Source organism: Pseudochaenichthys georgianus, chromosome 19 (assembly GCF_902827115.2).
Source record: "Pseudochaenichthys georgianus chromosome 19, fPseGeo1.2, whole genome shotgun sequence".
NCBI lineage: Eukaryota > Metazoa > Chordata > Actinopteri > Perciformes > Channichthyidae > Pseudochaenichthys > Pseudochaenichthys georgianus.
This window is the reverse complement of record NC_047521.1, coordinates 18,304,783-18,328,994: the sequence shown is the minus strand read 5'-3', so window position 1 is coordinate 18,328,994 and position 24,212 is coordinate 18,304,783. Positions and strand designations below refer to the sequence as shown.

At 39.5% G+C, this 24,212-nt stretch overlaps 2 protein-coding genes across 2 annotated transcripts in view; both read right to left on the bottom strand.

The window, feature by feature from the left end:
• Positions 1-2,400, bottom strand: part of dnmbp (dynamin binding protein) — a 51,968-nt gene extending 49,568 nt beyond the window's left edge. The window contains 1 exon segment of the mRNA XM_034107198.2: positions 2,084-2,400. The gene's annotated coding sequence lies outside the window, so the exon portion shown is untranslated.
• A 4,406-nt stretch (positions 2,401-6,806) lies between these two features.
• On the bottom strand, positions 6,807-22,137 carry cpn1 (carboxypeptidase N, polypeptide 1). The gene is made up of 9 exons (XM_034107509.2): positions 21,626-22,137; positions 19,043-19,239; positions 17,347-17,502; positions 12,161-12,337; positions 11,927-12,038; positions 9,331-9,470; positions 8,042-8,141; positions 7,348-7,466; positions 6,807-7,239 (listed from the first exon to the last, which is right to left on the bottom strand). The coding sequence occupies exons 1-9, from the start codon at positions 21,858-21,860 to the stop codon at positions 7,129-7,131; spliced, it is 1,347 nt and encodes a 448-aa protein (XP_033963400.1). The 5' UTR covers positions 21,861-22,137; the 3' UTR covers positions 6,807-7,128.
• Between the last annotated feature and the right edge of the window lie 2,075 nt (positions 22,138-24,212).

The following is a 24,212-nucleotide window of genomic DNA, read 5'->3' as shown; positions in this document are numbered from 1 at the left end:
TCTTAAGAAACCAAACTAACCCCTAAGCCTATAAAAACAAAATAAAGGTCATTACATTTAAAATGACATACATCAAAAACTCTCCTCCATCACTCATAATACCCTGAACCATATGATTAACTTGAATATGGTTAAAGCCTGAATGTAATTTCCAAATGTCAGGCATTAGTATTATAGTATTATTAAAGGATATTATTTTTCACTTTCTTTGCAGCATCTGCTCATATTAACACTAAACCCCGGTACCCCGCTTCACATCCATTTAAAATCAAATGAATTGCCCTGCATTGTATTGCCTATGCCGAGGTAATAAAACCGGTGCTCCCCGCAATGAATGGAATGTTCTTTTTTTAAAGTCTGAGAGTGTTACATCATTTGATAAACATCTGAATTATCCTGTTTACCATTTCATCAATTTATGTGTATTAGTGGTATTGTGCTCTGCTGGACATTCTGACCTGCTACTGTCGCCTGCACTGTCTTTCATTGGCTGGAATTATAACCACATCACAGTGATATCTATGTTGCTTTTACAAAATGTACAATAACATTTTTCACTGGCTTAATGGAGACTGCTAATGCATAATGTTTGTGACATGTGACACATGCAAACTGACACACACTTCTCAGGTTTCTTTGTTGCAGGTAGTGATACCCTGATGCAAGTGTTCAATAATTCAGAGTTGACGATGTGTATGTGCATCCAGAATCCTGACGAGGCCCCAAACACACACGCAGGACACCAAAAGAGAAAATATATTCTTGTTTAAGGCTAATAGTGGTTAAGTAAATGCAGGGGGTTTGCCACATACAGTATGACTCGGAAGACGGAATAGGTCAAACATACTGTCAAGTACAGTCCTGGCACACATGACAGGACAAGTTACAGACTCTTTTATTTTTGCATAAAGACTGCTGGTTGGATCCCTGCAGGCAAAGAAAAATAGAAAAGCCCTTGTGGAGCGTGCCAAAGCACACTGCCACTGCGATATTTGTATCAACACGTATATTCGCAGCCAATGATTCATTAAAAATTCCCAAATGAAAGGAAAACGGACATCTCTATTGTCCTTGTATCTTTTAAGCCATAGAACACACCTCTCATTGATCGAGATAGGGCTGTCCTGGAAATTCTTCGATGACTAACATCATACGATTATGTCAATAGCCGTTTAGTAGCTTCAATCACCAAATCAATCATGCAAAAGCACCACTTTTATATAAACATTTAAAAAAATATGAATTGACAGAAGAAAATAAAAAAGTATAAAGAAAAGAGCAGAATATTGTAGAAAAGAGCGTGCTAGAATAGAATAAATTAGATAAAAACAGAACATCGTAGAATCTAATACAGAAAGTGATATATTAGAACAAGTCATAAATAATAGAATGGATTTAAACAGAACACATGCATAATAGAACAGAACATTATAGAATAGAACATATTGATAGAGAAAATAGTAGATTATAACAGATCATGTGTGTGTGTGTGTGTGTGTGTGTGTGTGTGGTGTGTGTGTGTGTGTTGTGTGTGTGTGTGTGTGTGTGTGTGTGTGTGTGTGTGTGTGTGTGTGTGTGTGTGTGTGTGTGTGGTGTGTGTGTGTGTGTGTGTGTGTGTGTGTGTGTGTGTGTGTGTGTGTGTGTGTGTGTGTGTGTGTGTGTGTGTGTGTGTGTGTGTGTGTGTTCGGGTCCCTCACATGGTGGAACAACTGACAGCAGCGAGTGGTGGTGTCACACAGGTGACAGACAGACGCGGGGGGGGGATTATTGGGTCTGCAACACTTGTGTTCTCAGTCATCACTTATTCAGCTCACGTCACTATCCTAACAGCTCTGTATTCACTGAGGCTGCCTGCAGGGAGGATAGATCCTGCTCAAAGTACGCACAAACGAGTCAACCCCTCACGATAACTGTACAAAACAAATACGTATAATAGGAAAATGCAGGGTTGTTACGTTAAAATGGGTTCTAATGATATGTCGGATATGTCAAAGTTACCATCCTTTACCCCATGATAGGCGTTTCTCCAGGTCTTCTTGCGCTGTAAAGTAGCCAAAGTAGGTTTTTTTGGTGCTTTTCTTACCTTTAAAGTGTCTTATCGTCCTGTGGAAAATGTGGTAAATGTCCAGTCAGACAAGATATCCAACTTCTCCAGCCTGCTGATGTGGTGGCGGAGCTGCTTTTCCCCTCGACTCAACTTTCAGCGGCTACACTCCACGCAGCTCTGGAGTCATAATTCCCGGAGAAAAATACTTTCTTTCGGCGTAAATGTCAAACAGTCATATTGACACGGGAAAGTGACACGGTGGTCCCGGCTGTGTGTCGGTACATTCAGCTGTCATCACATTAGAAACGGGAGCAGACGAGTCGCTTTGCTCCTCTCCATGCCTACATACAACAACGCCACCCACTTTTTCCAAAGAGACCCGTAGCTGGCCCGGCCTGTGCCTGACTGAAAATAAAAGCAAACTGGGTCCAAAAGTTCAGCAGGACCTGAATCATATCACTATAACTCAACAAGTGAGAAACTGCAGGATTGTTTACATTCAGACAGATTTTTTTTAATAGACTATAATAACCAATAACGACCAACCAATTACCAGGAACAAAGGTAGCTTAAGTACAGTGAGTTCATTAACTCAAGTACTATAATAAAATACAAATCTGAGATATGTGTGAGTATTTCCATTTTGTGGTACAACATTCTAATACTAAGACCTTTTGTACCTAACCAATAATATATAATATAATTACATTCACAGAGGCCCTTTTTTTGGCCCTGTTTTTTTTACTGAGTGGTCTTTATTATAGGTTTCATTCATTATCAGTTAATATGCTGGTAACTGATTAATCGATAGGTTTCAATCTTTCAATATCTGAAAAAAAGAAGAAAAAAATGTTTGCTGCAGCTTTAATTTTAAATGAACAGGCCCCACTTTGAATGCAGGACTTTTTTTACTAATAGTTTACAAGTTAATGATCTGAGTTCTTCTTTCATCATTGCCAATAACAGATACATCCTCTCAGAAAGCAGATCCTCATTTAAATTCAGGTCATGAGGCCAGAATGCATCTGTGTATTGACCAGTTTGAGGAAGCCTTAATGTAGCAGAATGACCTCCTTAACCTAGGAGTTTATAAAGAATGTTTAAATATTTAAGTTTAACATAGTCACTGTAACCTAATCATTAGACGCTTTAATTATGTCATCTATTGCATGTAAAATCCAATTGATAACAAAATAGAAAAACTTGTTTTTGAATCGCAGGGAGTCTATCAATTTCTCCATGAACTGTTCCTCAATCCATTAGCTCATTCCTGTGCAGGTCAGCACATGTTTGGGGCACTTCACCCAGACCAAACATTAGCAGTTTTAGGAAGTAACACTATCTGTTTCTAAATAATACCATCTGAGTCTCCTATGACATATACAAGATTGCATTTGTTCAGCATGACAAAAGTAAATCTTCCGACACGCAGGAGAAGGTGTAAGCTGTAATCTTTGTGTGGCTTTACCCTCAAACTTTAGCTCTTTCATTTAGAGTTCATTAAAGCAATGAAAGCCTTTTTTTAGATAGAGAAAATCATAGTTGTTGAAGAAGGGATTATATGTTTGGTAATCCAATTCTCAGCCTTGGCCATTGTGTGCTGTGGGTGTGAATCACTGCCTCTAGTTTTTTTGCGGTGTCCGCAGTAATGACAGCTTCCTCATATTTGATCTTGAATGTGTCGAACAATAGCAGGAAACAACGGATGCTTTTAACTTTAGGTGCTGACACGAAAAAGAAAAGATACAGGAGAGGTCACACTAAACACTCAAACACACATGTGTGCAAACGTATATACACTGAACAAAAATATAAATGCAACACTTTTGTTTTTGCTCCCATTTTTCATGAGATGAACTCAAAGATCTAAAACATTTTCTATATACACAAAATAACCATTTCTCTCAAATATTGTTCACAAATCTGAAAAAATCTGTGATAGTGAGCACTTCTCCTTTGCCGAGATAATCCATCCCACCTCACAGGTGTGGCATATCAAGATGCTGATTAGACAGCATGATTATTGCACAGGTGTGCCTTAGGCTGGCCACAATAAAAGGCCACTCTAAAATGTTCAGTTTTATCACACAGCACAATGCCACAGATGTTGTACGTTTTGAGGGAGCGTGCAATTGGCATGCTGACAGCAGGAATGTCCACCAGAGCTGTTGCCCGTGAATTGAATGTTCATTTCTCTACCATAAGCCGTCTCCAAAGGCGTTTCAGAGAATTTGGCAGTACATCCAACCGGCCTCAAAGTTATAGAAACAGATATCCTAACTAAAATATATTGATAGCTCTACTGTATGTAACAAATTGCCAACACAATTAAAATAGGAGACAAATACTAATATTTAAAATATATAAAAAGTTAAACCACATTTAGCAAAGGAGCTATGAGAACAGGTAAAACCAAAGAATATATATATATTTGCATTCATGTTTAAAAATAATACCGTAACACTTTCAATATTTCATTGTATCACTGTCCAGTTACTAACCATCTCCAAAGGTCATGTTTTGCCTTGAACATCAAAAGAATTATCTTGTGTAACGATTCAGGTATTTTTTATATGAATCATTTGTGAAGTGCTTCTACTGTAACTTCCGATAAGGCCTGGCCCATCGATGTCATAGAACTGCATAAACTCTGAGTCAATGAATGTGGGTCAGGCAGTGTAGGAGATGGACCTTTGGTGGGCTTCATTGACGCCACATCCAGTATGGCCAACTTCACAAACACACTCACACACACACACACACACACACACACACACACACACACACACACACACACACACACACACACACACACACACACACACACACACACACACACACACACACACACACCACACACACACACACTATGCCTGAGAAGGCTCCAGATCAGTGACTCTGTATGAAATGCCGGCTTTGTCTTCTCCCACAGTGGCCACTTGTCATTCAGGGCCACTATGTAGGTCTGTTGTTGTCTTTCAATATTCGCTGCCAGTTGATCGGTGCCATAATACTCTGTAGGCAGAGAATACATTGGCTGTTATACAATCGCCTTATTGTGTCTGCTCTGAGAAACATCAGCTGTGCCAAAGTGTGAGAATGGACATAAAATGAAAGTTATTGTACTAATGGACTGATAATTGAACTGATGTCAGTAAGTGAGTGACTTGTGATTATTGTGACTCAATTTTATCATGACAGTGGGTTTGATGAGGCATGACTAATATAGCTGAGTTCATTGTTTTTTCTTCGCATATGACCATTACAAACAACAAATTGCTATTGTCAATGTATTATAAAAACGACTCATGTATATTATTATTGTTTTAGATTTATAAAAGTCCCACTCTAGTTGTGGCTGGGATTTAATATTCCCACTAATAAGAATCAGGAGGAACAATAGATTAGAAGACAAATAAATGCTTTATTCTTGGGGAACGTGGAAGAATCTTATTTGGATTGTGTTAGCTTTTAAGACACAGCTAAGCGTCAGACATTCACAGCAGGGTTTATTTCGTACAACATTAATTTTAAATCTCCTTCTCACAATTACCAGAAACCTTACTTCAGGTATCTTAACGGAAACCAATTCAAAAAACCCATACTGAAGTTGAGACAAGAGAACAGAAAGTGCTACAATTCTAACACATTTAAGAGTTTTAGGACTCTTTTATGCACCATATTATTGGTAGTGTATTCATGGTGATAAGATGGAAAACCATTTTACCATTGGAATAGAAATGTAAAAGAACTGGATGTAAATCCTTTATTTGAGTAGGTTTCATGTATTAATGTGAGGAAGACCAATTTAAAGCTTATTCTTTATCTGTGGTGACACCAGACATATTAATAACAGGATTTTGATGTAATGGGAATAGTTTGCAAGATATAAAATTAGCCATATTTATAGTAACAAAAATAAAAATAAAATAAAAATCCAAAAATATTTAAGGTTGTCTCCATTTGCCTTCTGTTAGTGTGTATATCAAGAATATGTATTATTTGAAGACTCTGCCTGTAAAACCCTAGAAAGTTAATGATCAGCTGGAAAGTAGGGCTGCATTGAATTGACAATAATAATCGCTCGAGGGGTTTGATTTAATATCAGATTGGGTGAGTTGTTTTTCCTGGTTGGAAAATCATAACTGTTATTTTTGAGATAGCTGAAATCCAATATTTCCCAAAAAAGCAACAGCCATGTTATCATCCTTCCTTGTACAACAGTGACATCTATTGGTGTACTTTATTTAAACACGGGCTGAAAGGTCAGCAGGAAAAAGCATTACATTTTTCCACGGAGTCATGCATTATTTCCATAGGACCAGAGGAGATATGAAACCTCCAACTTAATGACACAGTGAGAGCGATGTTAATGTCAGACATGTTTGTTTTCATTTAACATCACATCATAGTTTCAAGTTCAGTTTTCCATATGACAATATTACAGTAATAGTCTGTAACTGTGTAACTGAATATGCTGCAATTATCCAGGGTGGAACAACTTGGTGCTATGTAATGATATCCTCTGCACTTCTTCTTATTTCATTAGTTGTAATTTCTCCTGTTAAAAAAGGCAGACTTCTTTTAGTTTTTACAATTGTGTCTAGGGTAGATTGAATAAAGTTATATTTTATTTTTGGCACTTTTGTTAATATAGTGAGCATAGAGAAGATTGTGTTATTTAAGTGCCATAAAGCACACTATTACTGCAAATAAAAGCAGAAATGCAAACTATATGGTGAATGATGACGGCAAAAACCTTGTTTTATTTCACTTTTAATTTTCATCAAATTATAGTAATCAAAATCCAAAAAGTCCTTTACAAATACAGGATAGCTGTGTTCATACAAGTCAACACTGTTACATAAATACACCAGGTTTGCAACATTCCTTAATACAGACACACAAAACAAACAGAAACACAAAGGTTTGAAATACATAATCATAGGACTACAAAGTTAAAATGACATACATATATAATGGTCACGTATCATTTTCATAATGTGTATGTGTGCGTGCGTGTGTTTTGTGTGAGATTTTCAGTATGTGTGTGCATATGTTTGTGTGATATTGTCCTTGTTTCATCTGGGGCCGAGCTTTAATGGGGCCTTGGGAGATGAGTGGTTCTTCTTGCCGTTGTGGGGCTTTGCTTTCAGGTTTTGTTTTGGTGCCGTTTTCAAGTAAAAATGAAGCTGTGAGGGGAAAAACAAGGTGTAAATTGAAATATTCCTTGTGAATCAGCTGTTATATTCCTGTCTTATGCACCCAAAGATGCCCTGTTCGTGCACATGGAAACATACCTGTATGGCCTCAGCTGGTCCCACTGTGACCGTGCTGCTGTCGGGGACGTAACCTGGGGCCGATGCCGTCACGGTGTAGGTGCCAGGTAACAGAAGTCTGAAATAGTCGCCATCCACTCCTGTATGAATGCAAATAATAAAAAAGGATGAGTTAGTCCAACTTGTCTGATTCAAATCTAAATGTTTTATTCATTTGTAAAAATTACTGAATGACTTGATGCGTCTTCTTTGTTTATACAAAGATACTGTTACACTGGAATTCACATTTTTTAGTATCTTGTTATGGCCACACTGGCACTGTTCAGTAAGAGCTAAAAGGTGTTTTTCAAGTATCAAATCAAAGGTACCCACTTTCCGGGCATAATTGCTAAGGTTAAGCTACAGTATTTATTATTACAGATTCAGCAAACCAGTATATCAGAGCTAACCTTGAGTAAAGTAGTCCTGTAAAGGTAAATACAGCAGTTATTTCTTAAAGTGCATTCCCACCATTGGCCACTAGAGGATGGCTTGTTCCATGCCAGTATTCTTACCTAATATCCTCACTACTAGCCAGGACATTTGCAGATGATTGACTACAGACACCCCCCACACTCACATACTTCTTCAACCCTGCAGTTGAGTAAAATATCCCACAAAATAACAACCAGATCTGTGTAATAATGAACTGATACCCCCGGCAGCCCCTTCTCACCGGTGGTCACATCGTGGTTGGCGCCAGCCACCGAGATCTCAGCGTTGCCAAGAGGGTTATTGTTTTCATCATACACCATGCCTTTGATCCCATGATGCACCTGTAAAAAACCACAACGTTATTTTCTATTTAGTTTCACCAATAATGAATGTACTCTCTTGTTCAATCATGTCGTTTTGGCTCGAGCTTTTGCCACATAAAATGTAAGACATATTTCAGCATTTCAGATAATGCACAGTGACTCTCATTCCAATACATTTTTTGGAATTAGAGTACATTGTACCAAGCCCGTTTTAAATGTGTTTTTCAGGACCTTTAAATTTGGTATGTTTAATCAAACCTGCAAAAGGCATTACTGCACCCTAAAACTCTGAGTGACAATGCATTACTGTTTCTTATCTCAGGACTCAAGATATATTTAAACCTCCAACCAAAGCCTCTTTTCATACTTGATTGAGGAAAGTCAGTTTACTTGTAATAAGCTCAATTATAGGTCATTTCAGGTTGCTTTACACAGGAAATCCCAACCAATATTTACAGGAAGCCAGGGAAGTGGACTCATTAATCTTGGTAAGTTGGGTTTTTGTATTTGTGTGCACCAACTTAAAGATCAAACCACTTGCCAAATAGGGAGTGTGTGTGTGTGTGTGTGTGTGTGTGTGTGTGTGTGTGTGTGTGTGTGTGTGTGTGTGTGTGTGTGTGTGTGTGTGTGTGTGTGTGTGTGTGTGTGTGTGTGTGTGTGTGTGTGTGTGTGCGTGCGTGTGTGTGTGTGTGTGTGTGTGTGTGTGTGTGTGTGTGTGTGTGTGTGTGTGTGTGTGTGTGTGTGTGTGTGTGTGTGTGTGTGGTCTAGCATTACTATACTTGTGGGGACCTACATCTGTTTACATAGTCACGTGTGGGGACTGGCTTCCCTTATGGGGACAAATTGGAGGTCCCCATGAGGGGAATCATTAATTTTAGGGTGAAGACTTGGTTAGGGTAAGGTTAAGGTTAAGGGTAAGGGTTAGGGTTTGGCATGTGTTGGTTATGGTTAAGGTTAGGATAAGTCTCCAGGAAATGCATGTAAGTCAATGTAATGTCCCCTGAAGTGATGTATACATGGTGTGTGTGTGTGTGTGTGTGTGTGTGTGTGTGTGTGTGTGTGTGTGTGTGTGTGTGTGTGTGTGTGTGTGTGTGTGTGTGTGTGTGTGTGTGTGTGTGTGTGTGTGTGTGTGTGTGTGTGTGTGTGTGTGTGTGTGTGTGTGTGTGTGTGTGTGTGTGTGTGTGTGTGTGTGTGTGTGTGTGCTAACCTGTTCAAGGTATGAAACCAGTGCTTCCCGGTTGCCCATCCATTCTCTGGGCAGTGCGGAGGCTGGCGGGAACTTATCACAGCTCAGCTCCAGTGTGATCTCAAAACAGTTGCTGTACAGGTAGTTGAAGTCCTGCATGCCTGAAACACACACAGAAACAGACTATTTACTTCGAGAATATATGGCTTATCGAGTGTTTTACATCGACTCTTAGTTGTTCAGATTTGTGAGGAGTGATCTATCAGTTATCAAATTTATCAGTTATCAAATCCTAAACACTTTAAATGAATGCATTTTAAACAAAAAAAGAATGGATCTGGCTTTACAACCTTGCGATGGATCATAACTTTTCATAGAGGCTATAAATCTTATGAAGCCAAGTAAAAGGTAAAGTTCAAATCTAACCTCATAGCCCATGACATAAGACTTGGAGCTCAAGGAGTTGGTAAAATAAACATACCATGCTTGTGTTAAATATGACTGTGGGCGTTTTCATCCAATTTGAAAGCTTGCACGACTTAACCGAAGAGTTCAACAGATTCACATTCCAAGGAATAATCCCGACCAGTCCAGACCAGGATTTACAGATCAAAGACGTCTGCCTAGTGATTGTTGCCGTTACAGATAAACTGAACTGAAATGTAATACATGCCCAGACAGTTTGATGTACTTGGTGTACTGTAGCTTCCAAGTATTCTATCGCAAAATAAATTCTCATAAAGAAAATGGGGGAGGATGAAGACTTTAATGTGCTGCCAGTGCCTGAGCGCTTATAACTCTAGTAGGTGGCCAATGCTAGTAAAGAATATTGTATTAAACCAAAGCCTAAAGGAGGTCAGTAGATCTGCTGACAGGACAAACTGGAAGACACAAGGCTAATAATACAGTTAACACATCAAGTGTTTATTCAAATCTACACTAGTACGTATTGGCATAGTGAAATTCTAAATTAAGTTAATAAAAAAGCCATTTCTGTATATGTAAAAAGGCATCTGTTTATGTGGCACCAGTTGGATGACCGATGGGTGCACTTACCTTCTCCACCAGCCTATAGTCTATTGGCTATAAGCATATTCAAAGGATGATGTTGAGATGTTTCCAGTGATATATTTGACATTTGATCAAGACAGACTGCAGCAGTTACTTAACTTGTGGATTCAAGTCAAGATTTCCTCAAACTGCAATGTGCATTCAAATGAAAATGGAATAGCAGTTAACTTTATAGCTAAAAAAAGCAAGGCCCTCCCTAACATTATACAATTATCATTCCCTTGACAACATGCGCAATATTTAAAAAATAATGCAACTTTTAAATGTTCAACTTTTTGGAATCTTCTTAATGCATACACATATCACTGCAATCACTTCTATCAAGTTGCATTTTAAATATGTTAATAAGTAATAGGGAGAATGGATCTACCACATTTCTAATTATGAACAATTGTGGCAAATATAGAACATTGTGATTAAACATCCCAGTTACTATTTGTGTTTCTTCTCTTTTTTGACCAACTTAAACGGTTTTACCACTGTCAGTGACCAAATTAACTGTACACAAGTGGCAGCTCTGTGGCTGAAATAAAACATATATCTGGGATGGAATAAATTAAAAGGGCCATGTGCTCCCAAAAACAATTAGACTACCCCTCTTTCAAAAGACTACCCTCCCTTCACCTGCTTATAATTTGTGTACAGTCCCTAAATTGTTGTTGGCATGTGTCATTTACAAACATGAGCAGCTAAATCCGAGGTGGTCAGTGGAGGGGCAGCTGTTGGTGTGCAGAAGGTGAAGAGGTTAAAAGCAAGAAGAGAGCACAGAGGCCTGGAAAAAGTCAGAGAGTTCATGACGGCACCGCCAAAGCTTGCCTTGCAAGCCACTCAAGGCATGTCAATCATTCTGAAATCTATGCCAGCACCTGACATCATTCATGCAGGTGGCCTTGTCTTTCTTTGGAATGGGAATGATAATGGACGCTCTCCAACGCATTGGAATTTGCACAAATAATAAGGGTAGTCTTAACCTGCCTTCACCGGTGGCTGTGCAATGTTGGATACAAACCAGGCAGGGTATATTGTTCCAGTGGAGATTTCTTTCTTAAAGTCCTCCTATTATACTGTTTTTCATCAATATATTATAGGTCTCATATACAAAACATGTCTCTGAAGTGTTTGGCTCGAAATACCAAACAGATCATTGCAGCATCCCATAATCCCCTCTGTTTCAGCCCTGTTTCAAAAGTGCTGATTCTCTGTCTGTTACTTCAGATGAAAATAAGGAACCCCTCCCCATGCCCCTCTGAGAGATATTTGGTTAAAAAGAACACCATGGTGCTCTAGGAGGAGATTCAGGTGATAAGGTGGAGGGGGGTTACCTTGGTTGGTGATTGGCTAATGGTTACACAACCCAAGAAATCGTTATGACATCATAAAGTGGCCAAAATCTGATCAGCTCATTTTCAGACAGGTTTTTATATAAATGGATCAGAATCTTTCAGAATCTCATTACATAGAGGGGACACATCTTTATGTATAAAAGACATGAAAAAGTGGATTTTGCACAATAGGTGACCTTTAAAAGCCCACGTTTGTTTCTTACCTTTGGACAGAGAGTACCAGCTGGCGCCGTTGGTGATCCCCTCATCGAAGAAGTCCCCACAGTTCCAGCCCTTGTGCATCCAGCTGTGGGCGTACGAGTAGGTCCTCGCTAACTGTCATCACACACAAATGCACATACGACCAGTTATTCACATGTTTTCACAATCACACAAACAGACAGGGATGAGATCAGATGCGTGTAACATCTGGAAATCCTTTTCAATCTGCTGCACACCTTCCTGAAGAGTTTGTCGTCCGCAGTGGCCGCGTACGTGGTCCTCCCTCGAATGCGAGCGTCTCTCGACTTGTCGAAGGGGTAATTGGCTACCACGGCTCCTCCATGGAGGTTGGCTGACAGGATAAAGTTGTAGTTTTGCATCCATTTTATGACCGCCAATGTCTCTGGTTCAACCTGTGGAGGATGAGAGTACTTTCAGGGTTGTTGACAAATGGACAGTTGTAAACAATGATATACACACAAAGACATTTTAGAGATAACATCTTATTGCATGTCACTGTTTACTTAATTACTCACTATGGGGAAAGTTTAGAATTAAGGTCCATATGGAGTCCCTAACTTTCGCAAAATCATCTGACCAAAGTCTTCTTATTGCCTAACCGACTTTTTGTATGTTGTCGTGTTAATGATATTGTCATACACAGTCTCTTCATCCCAGACTTTTCATAAACAACATGAGTGGACCCAAGACATCTGGTTTTCTTTTCACTCAGAAACACTGGCCTCTCTGCTCGGCTGCTAGTTACCTTAGCCTAGGAGGTAATGTTTTCAGTTTGGTTTGTTTGTGCGTTTGTCAGAAGGATTACATAAAAACTACGGATGAAACTTGGTGGAAAAGTGTAGCAAAGGCTAATAAAGAACACATTACATTTTGAAGAATCACGAGAGGATACACAAATATATTTCTCTTCTGGAAACGACCTTGGTTTGCTCTCTCCAAATGCCCTTTTGGTTTTCTCTGCTTGCCATATGCAAATATGTTCTCAATTCCCCTTTTCATTTTCAAGCAACCAGGTCTCAGAAGTTGTGGTTAATTCTTCGAGGTATCGTCAGACTTTCTAATCCCTATTAAGTGATTTTCCATCTTTACTTTAGTCCCCTTCCCCCTCAAACTCAAAATAATGTATCTTCTTTTTATGTAGACTGAACATTGATGCATGTATAATGCACTTGTCAAGCAGGCCTAACCTTTTTCTGTTTTTCAGTCTGGAATTCAGAGAAAGAGATGAGTTTTCAAGATGATGCAAGATTAAAGCTGCAAGGATGGAAACAGGACATTTACTTATATGGCAAATCTTCAATATGCAAACTATTCTAAAACAACAATCTATGGTAGCTCTCATGCAATGCAACAGACATCTTGAAGCTTTCAATTCCATTTTATACTGCCATTTATTTTCTCTGTCAGTACTATCTTCACACGATCTCCCAGCCATGTCATGCATGGAGACAAGGAGAAATGCGTCTCCTTGAATAAGGTATGTGGCATAATAAACACAGTTTGGTTCATCAGGCGGAGACTAACTGGCCTTGAAGTGGAACTGGCAGGTGTTTATTGTCTGTCGATCTTTATATACACTCGGCGTGCTTAAAGTCAGAGCTGTCGCCATGGTGTTGGGTTACATATGAAGGACACTGATAATCATTACAAACTCAAATACTAAACAGAGGGAATACAATGCCATCTACAATACAAATACATACATGTTTCTGGGTCATTACCATACATTGTTAGAATGCACACATTGTATGAAGGATTCTTTTTTTTTTTAAATATAGCTATGGCAGATCATTTTAGATTAGATTTTTTACCTTTGCCCTGTCTACATTTGCATTATTTTGTGAAACAGTGGAGAGAAAACGTCCTATTTGTTATTCATCACATTCCTCTGGATATATCATCAGCAGACTAATTAAAATGTATCATAGCGCAGCCTGCAGGCGGGCGCTGGGCCTGTGGCTTCATGCAGCCTGTGAGGATGTAATCCTGAGCAGCATGAATGAAGTATCTGTAACAGTGGCACAGTTACTCTTTTGTGTTGGCCTTTCAGGAGGCAGTCATGTGGGTGGACAGCCAGCTCGCGACTGGGAGGACCAACAATTTAGTTTTCTAAACACATTTGCTGCCCTGGAACTAGTTTACATAGGAAAAAAGGAAAAGGAAAGCGCCATATTGATTTGATATAAACCCAACTAAAAGTGAAACTCCTCAGTTGTTAATATTGTAATATATGTGGAAGTTAAAAATCCCTCCCAGGTAAAATTATATAACATTTAATAATATATATATATATATATATATCGAACGGAGAAATTGTTCAATATACATTTTTAACTTTATTTAAATGGAGAGGTTGTTTTTAATTTGCAGAGACATTATATTATCTCCCATCACCCAGTAGGAGGGGGCTAAGAGAAGGCAATCTTAAAGTAGAAAATGTCAAGGAAATTAACCTTCAAACCAAGAAGCCCTGTGAGTGTCTGTTCAAGATAAGATGTCTGCAGAGAAGACAACCCCAAGGACCTGACCTTAACTCTTAAAATGACTTTTAACAATAGTTTATTTCTACATTCAACAAAGCAGTGATTTGAAATAGTATGTGCACAGCATAGTGAAGAACATAATATAATTTACTTTGTCAGCCTTTCCTGCAATCATGAGTCATAAAGTAATTGGATCCACATATTTATTTATATAAATTACACAGTTTATCCTCCCAGTACTTTCAAAGTGTTGTGCAAGTGTCTGCTTTTTACAATCGTTCAGTATTAATGGATAAGACTTGTTATTTCCTGTACAGTACCTGACTGTTCAGAGAACTGACAGAGTTTCTGCCAAGTGACACATTTTAAGGAACGCAGTGCTTCATTAATTAGTTTGAATAGTCATAGCGGTAAAAGTGTTTATTATTCAATGCTTATAGGAATGAGATGATCATTTCGGTGAAATCGCATGATTTTGTAGAGTCATGCAGTATTTTAAGGTAGCAGATAACAGTTAGACTTTGAGACCTCACTGTAGTTCAGTTCATATTGTCATGGTGGTGTTGAAATTAAACACATTTAGCTGAAGCTGAAGAACTTCATATACAGTATAGCCATCTTATCAGGTTATTCTATGATTGGAAGAGCTTTATAGTCAACTCTATTCTAATGTTATCCTTTTAAAGTGTCAAAGCTTGTTTTGAGCTTGGAATTCAGTTCCTATGCTTTGAAAAAATCCACAAAAATAAAGTTGAAAGTTTGGATTTAAAGTATATTTTCTGTCATGCTTTTGTTCCACTTTACCATCTGAACATAAACGAGTAACGCTGTCATTTTACCCCCCTGTTTCATATTGCAAAGAGAAAGGAGAGCGGCCTCTTTCTGACCCAGAGGAGGAAAGACAGTTTACATGAGGGGATATAGGTCTTACAGTAAGACAAACACGCCCCCACCGGGTCAGACTATACAAGCGCACATACACATGAAGCAGACAGCCTAAGCTATTCTATGTGTGCTGGGTTTATGTACCGTTTCATTTTTATTTAGTGAAAGCTCAACTGGCAGTGCAGTCTGATCCGGCACAAATCTCATGCATCCGTTTATGTCAACAAAGTTAAAGCCAAGAGAACTCAGCTACAGTAGGGCAAAAAAGTATTTAGTCAGCCACCAATTGTGCAAGTTCTCCCACTTAAAAAGATGAGAGAGGCCTGTAATTTTCATCTTAGGTACACTTCAACTATGAGAGACAGAATGGGGGGAAATAAACCAGGAAATCACATTGTAGGATTTTTAATGAATGAATTGGTAAATTCTGCAGTAAAATAAGTATTTGGTCACCTACAAACAAACAAGATTTCTGGCTCTCACAGACCTGTAACTTCTTCTTTAAGAGCCTCCTCTGTCCTCCACTTGTTAACTGTATTAATGGCACCTGTTTGAACTCGTTATCAGTATAAAAGACACCTGTCCACAAACTCAAACAGTCACACTCCAAACTCCACTATGGCCAAGACCAAAGAGCTGTCAAAGGACACCAGAAACACAATTGTAGACCTGCACCAGGCTGGGAAGACTGAATCTGCAATAGGTAAGCAGCTTGGTGTGAAGAAATCAACTGTGGGAGCAATTATTAGAAAATGGAAGACATACAAGACCACTGATAATCTCCCTCGATCTGGGGCTCCACGCAAGATCTCACCCCGTGGGGTCAAAATGATCACAAGAACGGTGAGCAAAAATCCCAGACCCACACGGGGGGACCTAGTCAATGACCTGCAGAGAGCTGGGACCAAAGTAACAAAGGCTACCATCAGTAACACACTACGCGGCCAGGGACTCAAATCCTGCAGTGCCAGACGTGTCCCCCTGCTTAAGCCAGTACATGTCCAGGCCCGTCTGAAGTTTGCTAGAGAGCATTTAGATGATCCAGAAGAGGATTGGGAGGATGTCATATGGTCAGATGAAACCAAAATAGAACTTTTTGGTAAAAACTCAACTAGACGTGTTTGGAGGAGAAAGAATGCTGAGTTGCATCCAAAGAACACCATACCTACTGTGAAACATGGGGGTGGAAACATCATGCTGTTTTTCTGGAAAGAGACCAGGACGACTGATCCGTGTAAAGGAAAGAATGAATGGGGCCATGTATCGTGACATTTTGAGTGACAACCTCCTTCCATCAGCAAGGGCATTGAAGATGAAACGTGGCTGGGTCTTTCAGCATGACAATGATCCCAAACACACCGCCCGGGCAACGAAGGAGTGGCTTCGTAAGAAGCATTTCAAGGTCCTGGAGTGGCCGAGCCAGTCTCCAGATCTCAACCCCATAGAAAATCTTTGGAGGGAGTTGAAAGTCCGTGTTGCCCAGCGACAGCCCCAAAACATCACTGCTCTAGAGGAGATCTGCATGGAGGAATGGGCCAAAATACCAGCAACATTGTGTGAAAACCTTGTGAAGACTTACAGAAAACGTTTGACCTCTGTCATTGCCAACAAAGGGTATATAACAAAGTATTGAGATGAACTTTTGATATTGACCAAATACTTATTTTCCACCATAATTTGGAAATAAATTCTTTAAAAATCAGACAATGTGATTTTCTGTTTTTTTTTCTCATTTTCTCTCTCATAGTTGAGATATACCTAGGATGAAAATTACAGGCCTCTCTCATCTTTTTAAGTGGGATAACTTGTACAATTGGTGGCTGACTAAATACTTTTTTGCCCCACTGCATGTTACATTTGCTTATTTCTCAACTCCATATTCAAACATGGAACACACACTAACACAAGCATGAGAAAAGCACCCATCCATCTTCCTTTCCCTCCCACACACATCCTTCATGTATTTGCACACATTAGCTCAGACACTTGTAGATGAATGGTTGTTTCCTGTGCATTTATCCGGTAGCACTGACCTGTTGCTCCCAGTTGTCCGGCAGGGGCAGGTGGTGGTTCCGTCCGTTGGTCTTCTCGTAGTAGTACACGAGTGCATTCAGGTCTGGAAAGTTCCGGTTCAGATCTAATTGTCTGGCGTTCCCTCGACCCACCAGGTAGCCGTTGGACTCTGGACCCTGTTGACCCAAAGACAAAATATCATGTTTCTCAAACAGCAGTTTGAGTTGGATTACCTTGTTGCTTTTCTTCCGGAGAGCGATTGAGTTATGAGGTTTTCGCTTTTTAGGGATTTTAAAATGTCATTTTTTAAGCTATTAATCATTATTGCTTGGAAGCAGCGAAGGAAAACTTGATTGCCTATGTATTCCACAAAGAGCACAGGAAATCTGCTGTGCAACAACAGTAGATTATTCTCCAAGGTTTCTTTTTATGTTTAGTGCTACACAATGTTCTTGTTTCTAAGAAATGAAAACTCAAATCCTTCCCAAACAACTTGAAGGGAGGTTAAGGTTACGCAAACTAACGACAATTCCAAGACTTGTGAGTATGATTTAAAGACCCTTGACAGGCAGACACAAAACTGAAGGATCGTGATTATACTCAGAACTCATGAAGTTGGCGTATGTGCTTTTGAGTGAAACGTCTCAATATCTATGGGATGGATTGCAGTGACTTTTGGTACAGATATTCATGTTTCCCTTGTACATAGCCAGGACAAAATGTCGACTTGTTTACTTCTTTGGTTTAAACGAATGACATTCTAATCAGCCTAAAACTATACTTTTTTTGATAAGCAAATGATTGCACTTGAAATCAGTTCTACACTAGATATCCACTCTTGTCTTAGTATACTCAGGACTTAGAGTTGACCTCAAATAGCACATTTTATCACGTTATCTATTGCAAAGAGAGATACACTAGCTTTATTTTTGACATCTGGAGCAATTGATTTGTTCCATAATAGGATTTGGATTTGTTGGATTTGCACAGTATTTCCATGCAGACTTTGTGAGCAGTTGTAAAACAAATAAAAGAACAGACTTATGTTCATATGTTACTGCTTGGATTATCGCATTTATTTGATGCCATGGGCAATAAACTAAATCAGTTGGGAAATAAAACAACCCTTTATTGCTGTCCAGATGCTGCTGCGTCCAAACATCTGTTGATGCAACAAATTATAGTGCTTTGTTAGCATGTTGTCTGAGCGGCAAAGAGAGGGACGTATAATTAGTCTCAGAGATAGTGAGACGGTGTGTGTGGGTTTGTCTTAAAGGGGGAATGCATGTGTGTCCTTTGTGTCCCGGTACATATAATTATGTAGAAAGCTATGGGCTCTCTCAGGGAGCCGATGGATGGGATTATTACAGACATTTGCAAAACATTGGAATATTTATTTTTGTTTTTGGTTCCTGGTTGCTTGTCTTTGGTTGATATAAACACACCCACATACCTTGTGTTATCTGCTGGAGTCAGATATGTTGTTGTGCTGTGATTTAACTTGCAGGTGTTACATTCTCCTGAGAGACCTTAAATATGTATAATGTTTCCACTGGCAAGAACACAATCAATTGAAAAAAATGTAGAAACTTTTCTCTACAAGTGGCAAATGATTGTTGGAGGAAAAACAAATGTCTCCCAGTCGTTTTTTTCCCCCTTTGTTTTCTTTATCATGCGGATGCCTGGAGCTCACATGTAAGTGAGGGTGTACATTACCTGTTTGGCAGCCACCTCGTAGCCATCGGGGTTCATTGAGGGCAGGATGTGGATGCGCGTGTCATGAATCAGCCTCATGATCCGCTGGTTTCCGGCCCGATACTCCTCGCACAGAAACTGGGAGAGCTTAATGAGCAGTTCACGGCCGAGCACTTCGTTGCCGTGCATGTTGCCCACGTACTTGAACTCCGGCTCCACTGGGGAGGAAGTGGAGAGATGGAGGTCAAAAAGCCACACAGAGCTGTCAAGGATGATATTCACGATGACTGCCTGAGCATGCATATGAGCATGAAAATACAGTGGACGTGGGCTGTTTTTTCATGATTTCCACTCGGAAAAATTGTTTTTATATGAGACATTATGATAGAAACTTTCTACATTTTTGACTTTTTTTACGTTACAGGAATTACATTTGAAATCATCACAACATAACCCGATGTATGCTTTGGTCGTTAGTCACAGCAGCCCCTCTAGCCATAAATTGCATTAACAGCTGATTGAATATCCCTCTTTATTATATTATGCAACTGTTTTTTCTTGTTAAAATCTGGCGCCAACGTTACCGACACTGCAACTCGACCACCAAAAGTTTTCTCAGAGATTCTTGTGTGTTATGCAAATACCGCATAATGCAACAGAGATCAGGAGAGGGCTTTAGAGGCCTTCTGGGACCTTCCTTTTCCACTTCACACCACAAGATATGTATTCCATTTTCCAAATTGTGGTCTTCAGCCCGAAACAACACTGCCTTACTTCAAACTTATCTACACAACCTTTTGACAAATGGAGTGTTTTTCAATACATTTATTTGATATAACTTTGTTCTTTAACCAACATAAGCTATGACTGTCTGATCATATCACACCAAATAAGGCAAAAATAAGTTTTATTTTGTTGATATTCAATTAAATACTAACCTTCATGTCTTTACTTTAGCACCATTTCTTATAGGGTACTTCTGACAAAGGTGAGCTCTTGGGTGTGAGTCTTATTACAGCTGATTGGATTATTTGGATAAGATCTGGCTTTCCTATCTGCCACTGATTGGGTGAGCCACCTATCCAAATAGCCCCCCCTCTCTGTATAGGGTTCCCTCCTCTCATGGGTCCCTTCATTAATCACGGCTGCAGCGTTGATAGAAGGACCCCAGGACACAGACAGTAGACAGAGCAACTGCTGAGCACTTAGCTTAAGGCTAAAATAATGCTGTATTATCCCCATATGAGTCTACTCAAAAAGCCTGCTACTTAACACTGCATTATTGCATTTGTTCGCACTTCAGTTGTTCATGAAAATAAGTAGGTTTTTTGGGGGTGGGGTGTTTTGGGGCAGTTACTTCCAAATGTATGAACACCCTTCACTAATTGCTTCAGGCACCCAAATGGCAGCTTGAGCGCTGCAATTCACCTCCTTTTCTTTAACGTGGCTGAACCTGAGGCCAACTGGCCTCAGGTTCAGAAAACAGGGTTGGCTCTAGCGTGCAGCTTTGAAACACACACACTGAGCAAAATGTGAAAGACATGAACTTCCTAAATGGTGCAAGGGGGTTGACCCAGACAAGACCCTCAGGTCACTCCCCTCCACGAAGTGCACGGTTCCTGTTTTTCACCCTCGGTCATCTTGCAACAGAACAGGCGCACATCCTTCTATTCTACTGAAGGAAGCTCAGTTGCAGCCAAAAAAGCATTCCCTGCAGTTGTCAGGTTGTTTATCTTTCTCAAAGAACATTACAAATACAAGAATGGACAAATCTTAAAAATCACTAGAGTGTGACCCTTTGGCCTGGTAATGATTCTGCTCGTATGCCAAATAAACACCTGGACAGCTGATTCAGTGGTGAGGAGGGGGGTGGGGGATAAGCAAAGTTTTGCAAGAGTGGGTTGAGGGTTAAAGCCTTATTGACTCAAAGTCAACTTCTGTGTCATCTGCCCAGCTTTGAAAGAAAAAAAACACACTTTGTCAGTGGTTGGATGGCAGGAACTGAAGTGAATCACAGATGTTCACTCGGTTCTTTCACTTTTCGCTTGTATCTTTCAATTTTAGTTCTTCACTGATTACAACCATCGATGTTTATCAAAGAAGCCAAATTGGGAAAATCCATATTTTTCTTCTTTAGTAGTAGTTCACATTATATTCAGCATCAGGGAGCCAAATGGGGTTTCATCTATTGTGGGGGGGGGGGGGGGGGGAATGCTCTGAATCACTCACTCAGAGCTGCAAAACAAATGGGCAGCCAATACAGCCTGAGCATTTGAAATCCGAAAGCATCATAAATCCATATACCCTGTAGCTATAAAACAGCTTTGTGTTTGTTTATCAGCTTCACATGTTGTTTAGTGTCTTTTGACATCAGTGTAACCTTACTGTCATATAGGAAACTTAACTTGTGTAATCTATTTTTCACATTTTATTAAGATTGAATACTTTAGAAACTTTAAAAGTGCTGTATGTCTGTTAGTAATAATAGGCTGCAAGTGTTTTAGTCTTGACACACATATTTATGTAAGGAAATTCTGCATTTAACTTTATTGTAACAAGGTCATCCTCACTGGGCTGTCAAACAGTGAACGAGGAGTTACTCACTTGCTTCATGGATGCCTGGGTTATCACTGAACTCCAGCACGTAGAGGTGGCGCCCCTCTACGCTGCGCCCGATGCTGTAAATGCGGGTGATGTAGGGGCATTCGCTCTGCACTGCAAACAGGGCTCTCACCAAGTCCTCATAGCGGTGATGCTGGAACTCAGAGCTGCTCACATGGAGCCCCATCACCCCCAAAAGGAGGGCAGAGACCCAGGGAAAAGTCCACCCCTGCTGCATGGTCCCTCACCAAGTTGTGCAGCACAGGAGTGAAGGACAGGAGGCAGAACAAGAGACTTCCTGCAGCTATGCAAAACACTTTCAGATCTATATTTACCTCCTTACACACCAAACATACTGCTTACTCCCTGCTTGCTCTTTCCCTTTCTTGTCCCCTTCTTTCTCCTGCTCTCCCTGTGCCTCCTCCCACACACAGTCCTCACACTGAAGAGCAAGTAAGGACGGCCCCCCGCTCCTTCTTTGTCTCACTCTCCTCCTCCAACAGCTGCTTCTCTCCCTCTCTCTTCCCCTTTGAGTCCTTGTCAAGTACATGCTACTTGCTTTATTGGCGCTTAGAATACTTCTGCTTCAAGTAGTTCGCCCCACAGCCCCCTCGGCTCTGTGCACACACAATCTGAATTTCATTCTGTCTCTAAGACACTCATTTTCTCTCTCTCTCTCTCTTTCTCTCTCTCTCTCTCTCTCTCTCTCTCTCTCTCTCTCTCTCTCTCTCTCTCTCTCTTTCTCTCTCTCTTTGTCTCTAACTCTTGTTATACTCCCTTCCTGGGAAAGAGGGTTTTTTTCCACGGCACTGCTCTCCCCAACCCCTGCAGCCCTCAATCATCCATTCATTAACTCTTAAATCAACACACAACCCCTGTGTGTGTGTGTGTGTGTGTGTGTGTGTGTGTGTGTGTGTGTGTGTGTGTGTGTGTGTGTGTGTGTGTGTGTGTGTGTGTGTGTGTGTGTGTGTGTGTGTGTGTGTGTGTGTGTGTGTGTGTGTGTGTGTGTGTGTGTGTGTGTGTGTGTGTGTGTGTGTGTGTGTGTGTGTGTGTGTGTGTGTGTGTGTGTGTGTGTGTGTGTGTGCTTTACCCTTCAGATGAATCAGTGTGAGAGAACACTTTCGCAACCTTTGGATTGGATTTGTAGCCGTTTCTTCGAAGTAGCATGTGTATGAATGCATACACATGCTCTTATGGCCTAGAGAAGGAAGAACAAATGCTGCAATTACACTTCTAAAAGACACAGGTTGATGCACACACACACACACACACACACAAAATATTATTATTTGTTTGGTATTTCATTTTTTATTATTATTGATTTTTTTGTTATACTTTTTTCATGAATTTTCTGTATTTTATTTGATGTTAATCTAATATATTTTTTTTATATATTTTTCTCTTTTATTTGACATCCTATTATATTCATATCAGTGTGTGACGTCTGATATTATTCTAATATTTTTAAAATATGTTTCTCTTTTATTTTACATCCTTTTTTATAGCATTTTTTGGCTTAGTTCGAATTTTCTTCAGAAATATTCATAAAAAGTCTGCTATAAAAAATGTAGCAATAAAATAGTGTTTTATATTCCTAATAATTATTGTAATTTCTTTAAAAAATGTGTTTTTAATAATATTGTAATGTTAAAGTACCTCCTTGATGACGCTCACTCCTCTGGGATTCTTCATGTCGACACAGATACTCTGAAACAATAAAACTGTATTTATTACATTTAATTGAATTGTAATATAATAAATGTATATAAGTATATAAAGTGTTACCTTCTTGTTCCTGTTGACGGTCAGGAAGTAGGGGCTTTCTGATCCGACAAACGGGGGCCCCCAGGATCTGGTGTCTTCCCCAGCACCTTCACAAAAACTACATTACCCACAATGCCTTGCACATGCTCTGCATAATAATGATAATAACTGCTTTTAATCTGTAATTAATTAGTGTTTTATATATTGTAAGTGTGTTGTTCTAATATGAATTGCTACTCTATAAATAACATGTATTATTAATATCATATCTTATATTTGCTAACTTATATATATTAGAGCTGCTATCATTTTGTTTGTTGAGCACTTTGTAGTGAATATAAATATTTTATTTGTGTTCATGGTTCCATGAAGCATGAACTGAAGTCTGGCAGCAATTGAGTTTCTTCATTGCAAAAATGTCTTACCTTCACACTTCTAGCCACCAGTGATGAGAGCCACCTGGTCCACATGTGAGCATCATTTGTTTGTCAGACGTATGTCTGTTTACTGTATGGGACTATTTGCAGTGGTGACTAGTGACTAGTGACCAGAGCCTAGTGACTGTAGGCTATCTTTTTAATTTTTTTTTATTAAGAGCTTTTTGTTCGTCAAGTGGGAAAAGCTAAGTATTTTTTTGTAAGGTATGTGTTTCTCTTATTCTCCTACGATACTGTTATGATAAGGTAGGAAAGTAGGTATGAAGGTAAGTAAGTAAGGTAGGTAGGTACATGATTTAAAAAAAATGTTTAAGTTGTATGTACTTAATTACCCTCATTCGGGATACAAGTTTTTAAGTTGATTACTCCAAAAATGAAGTTGCTCCAAC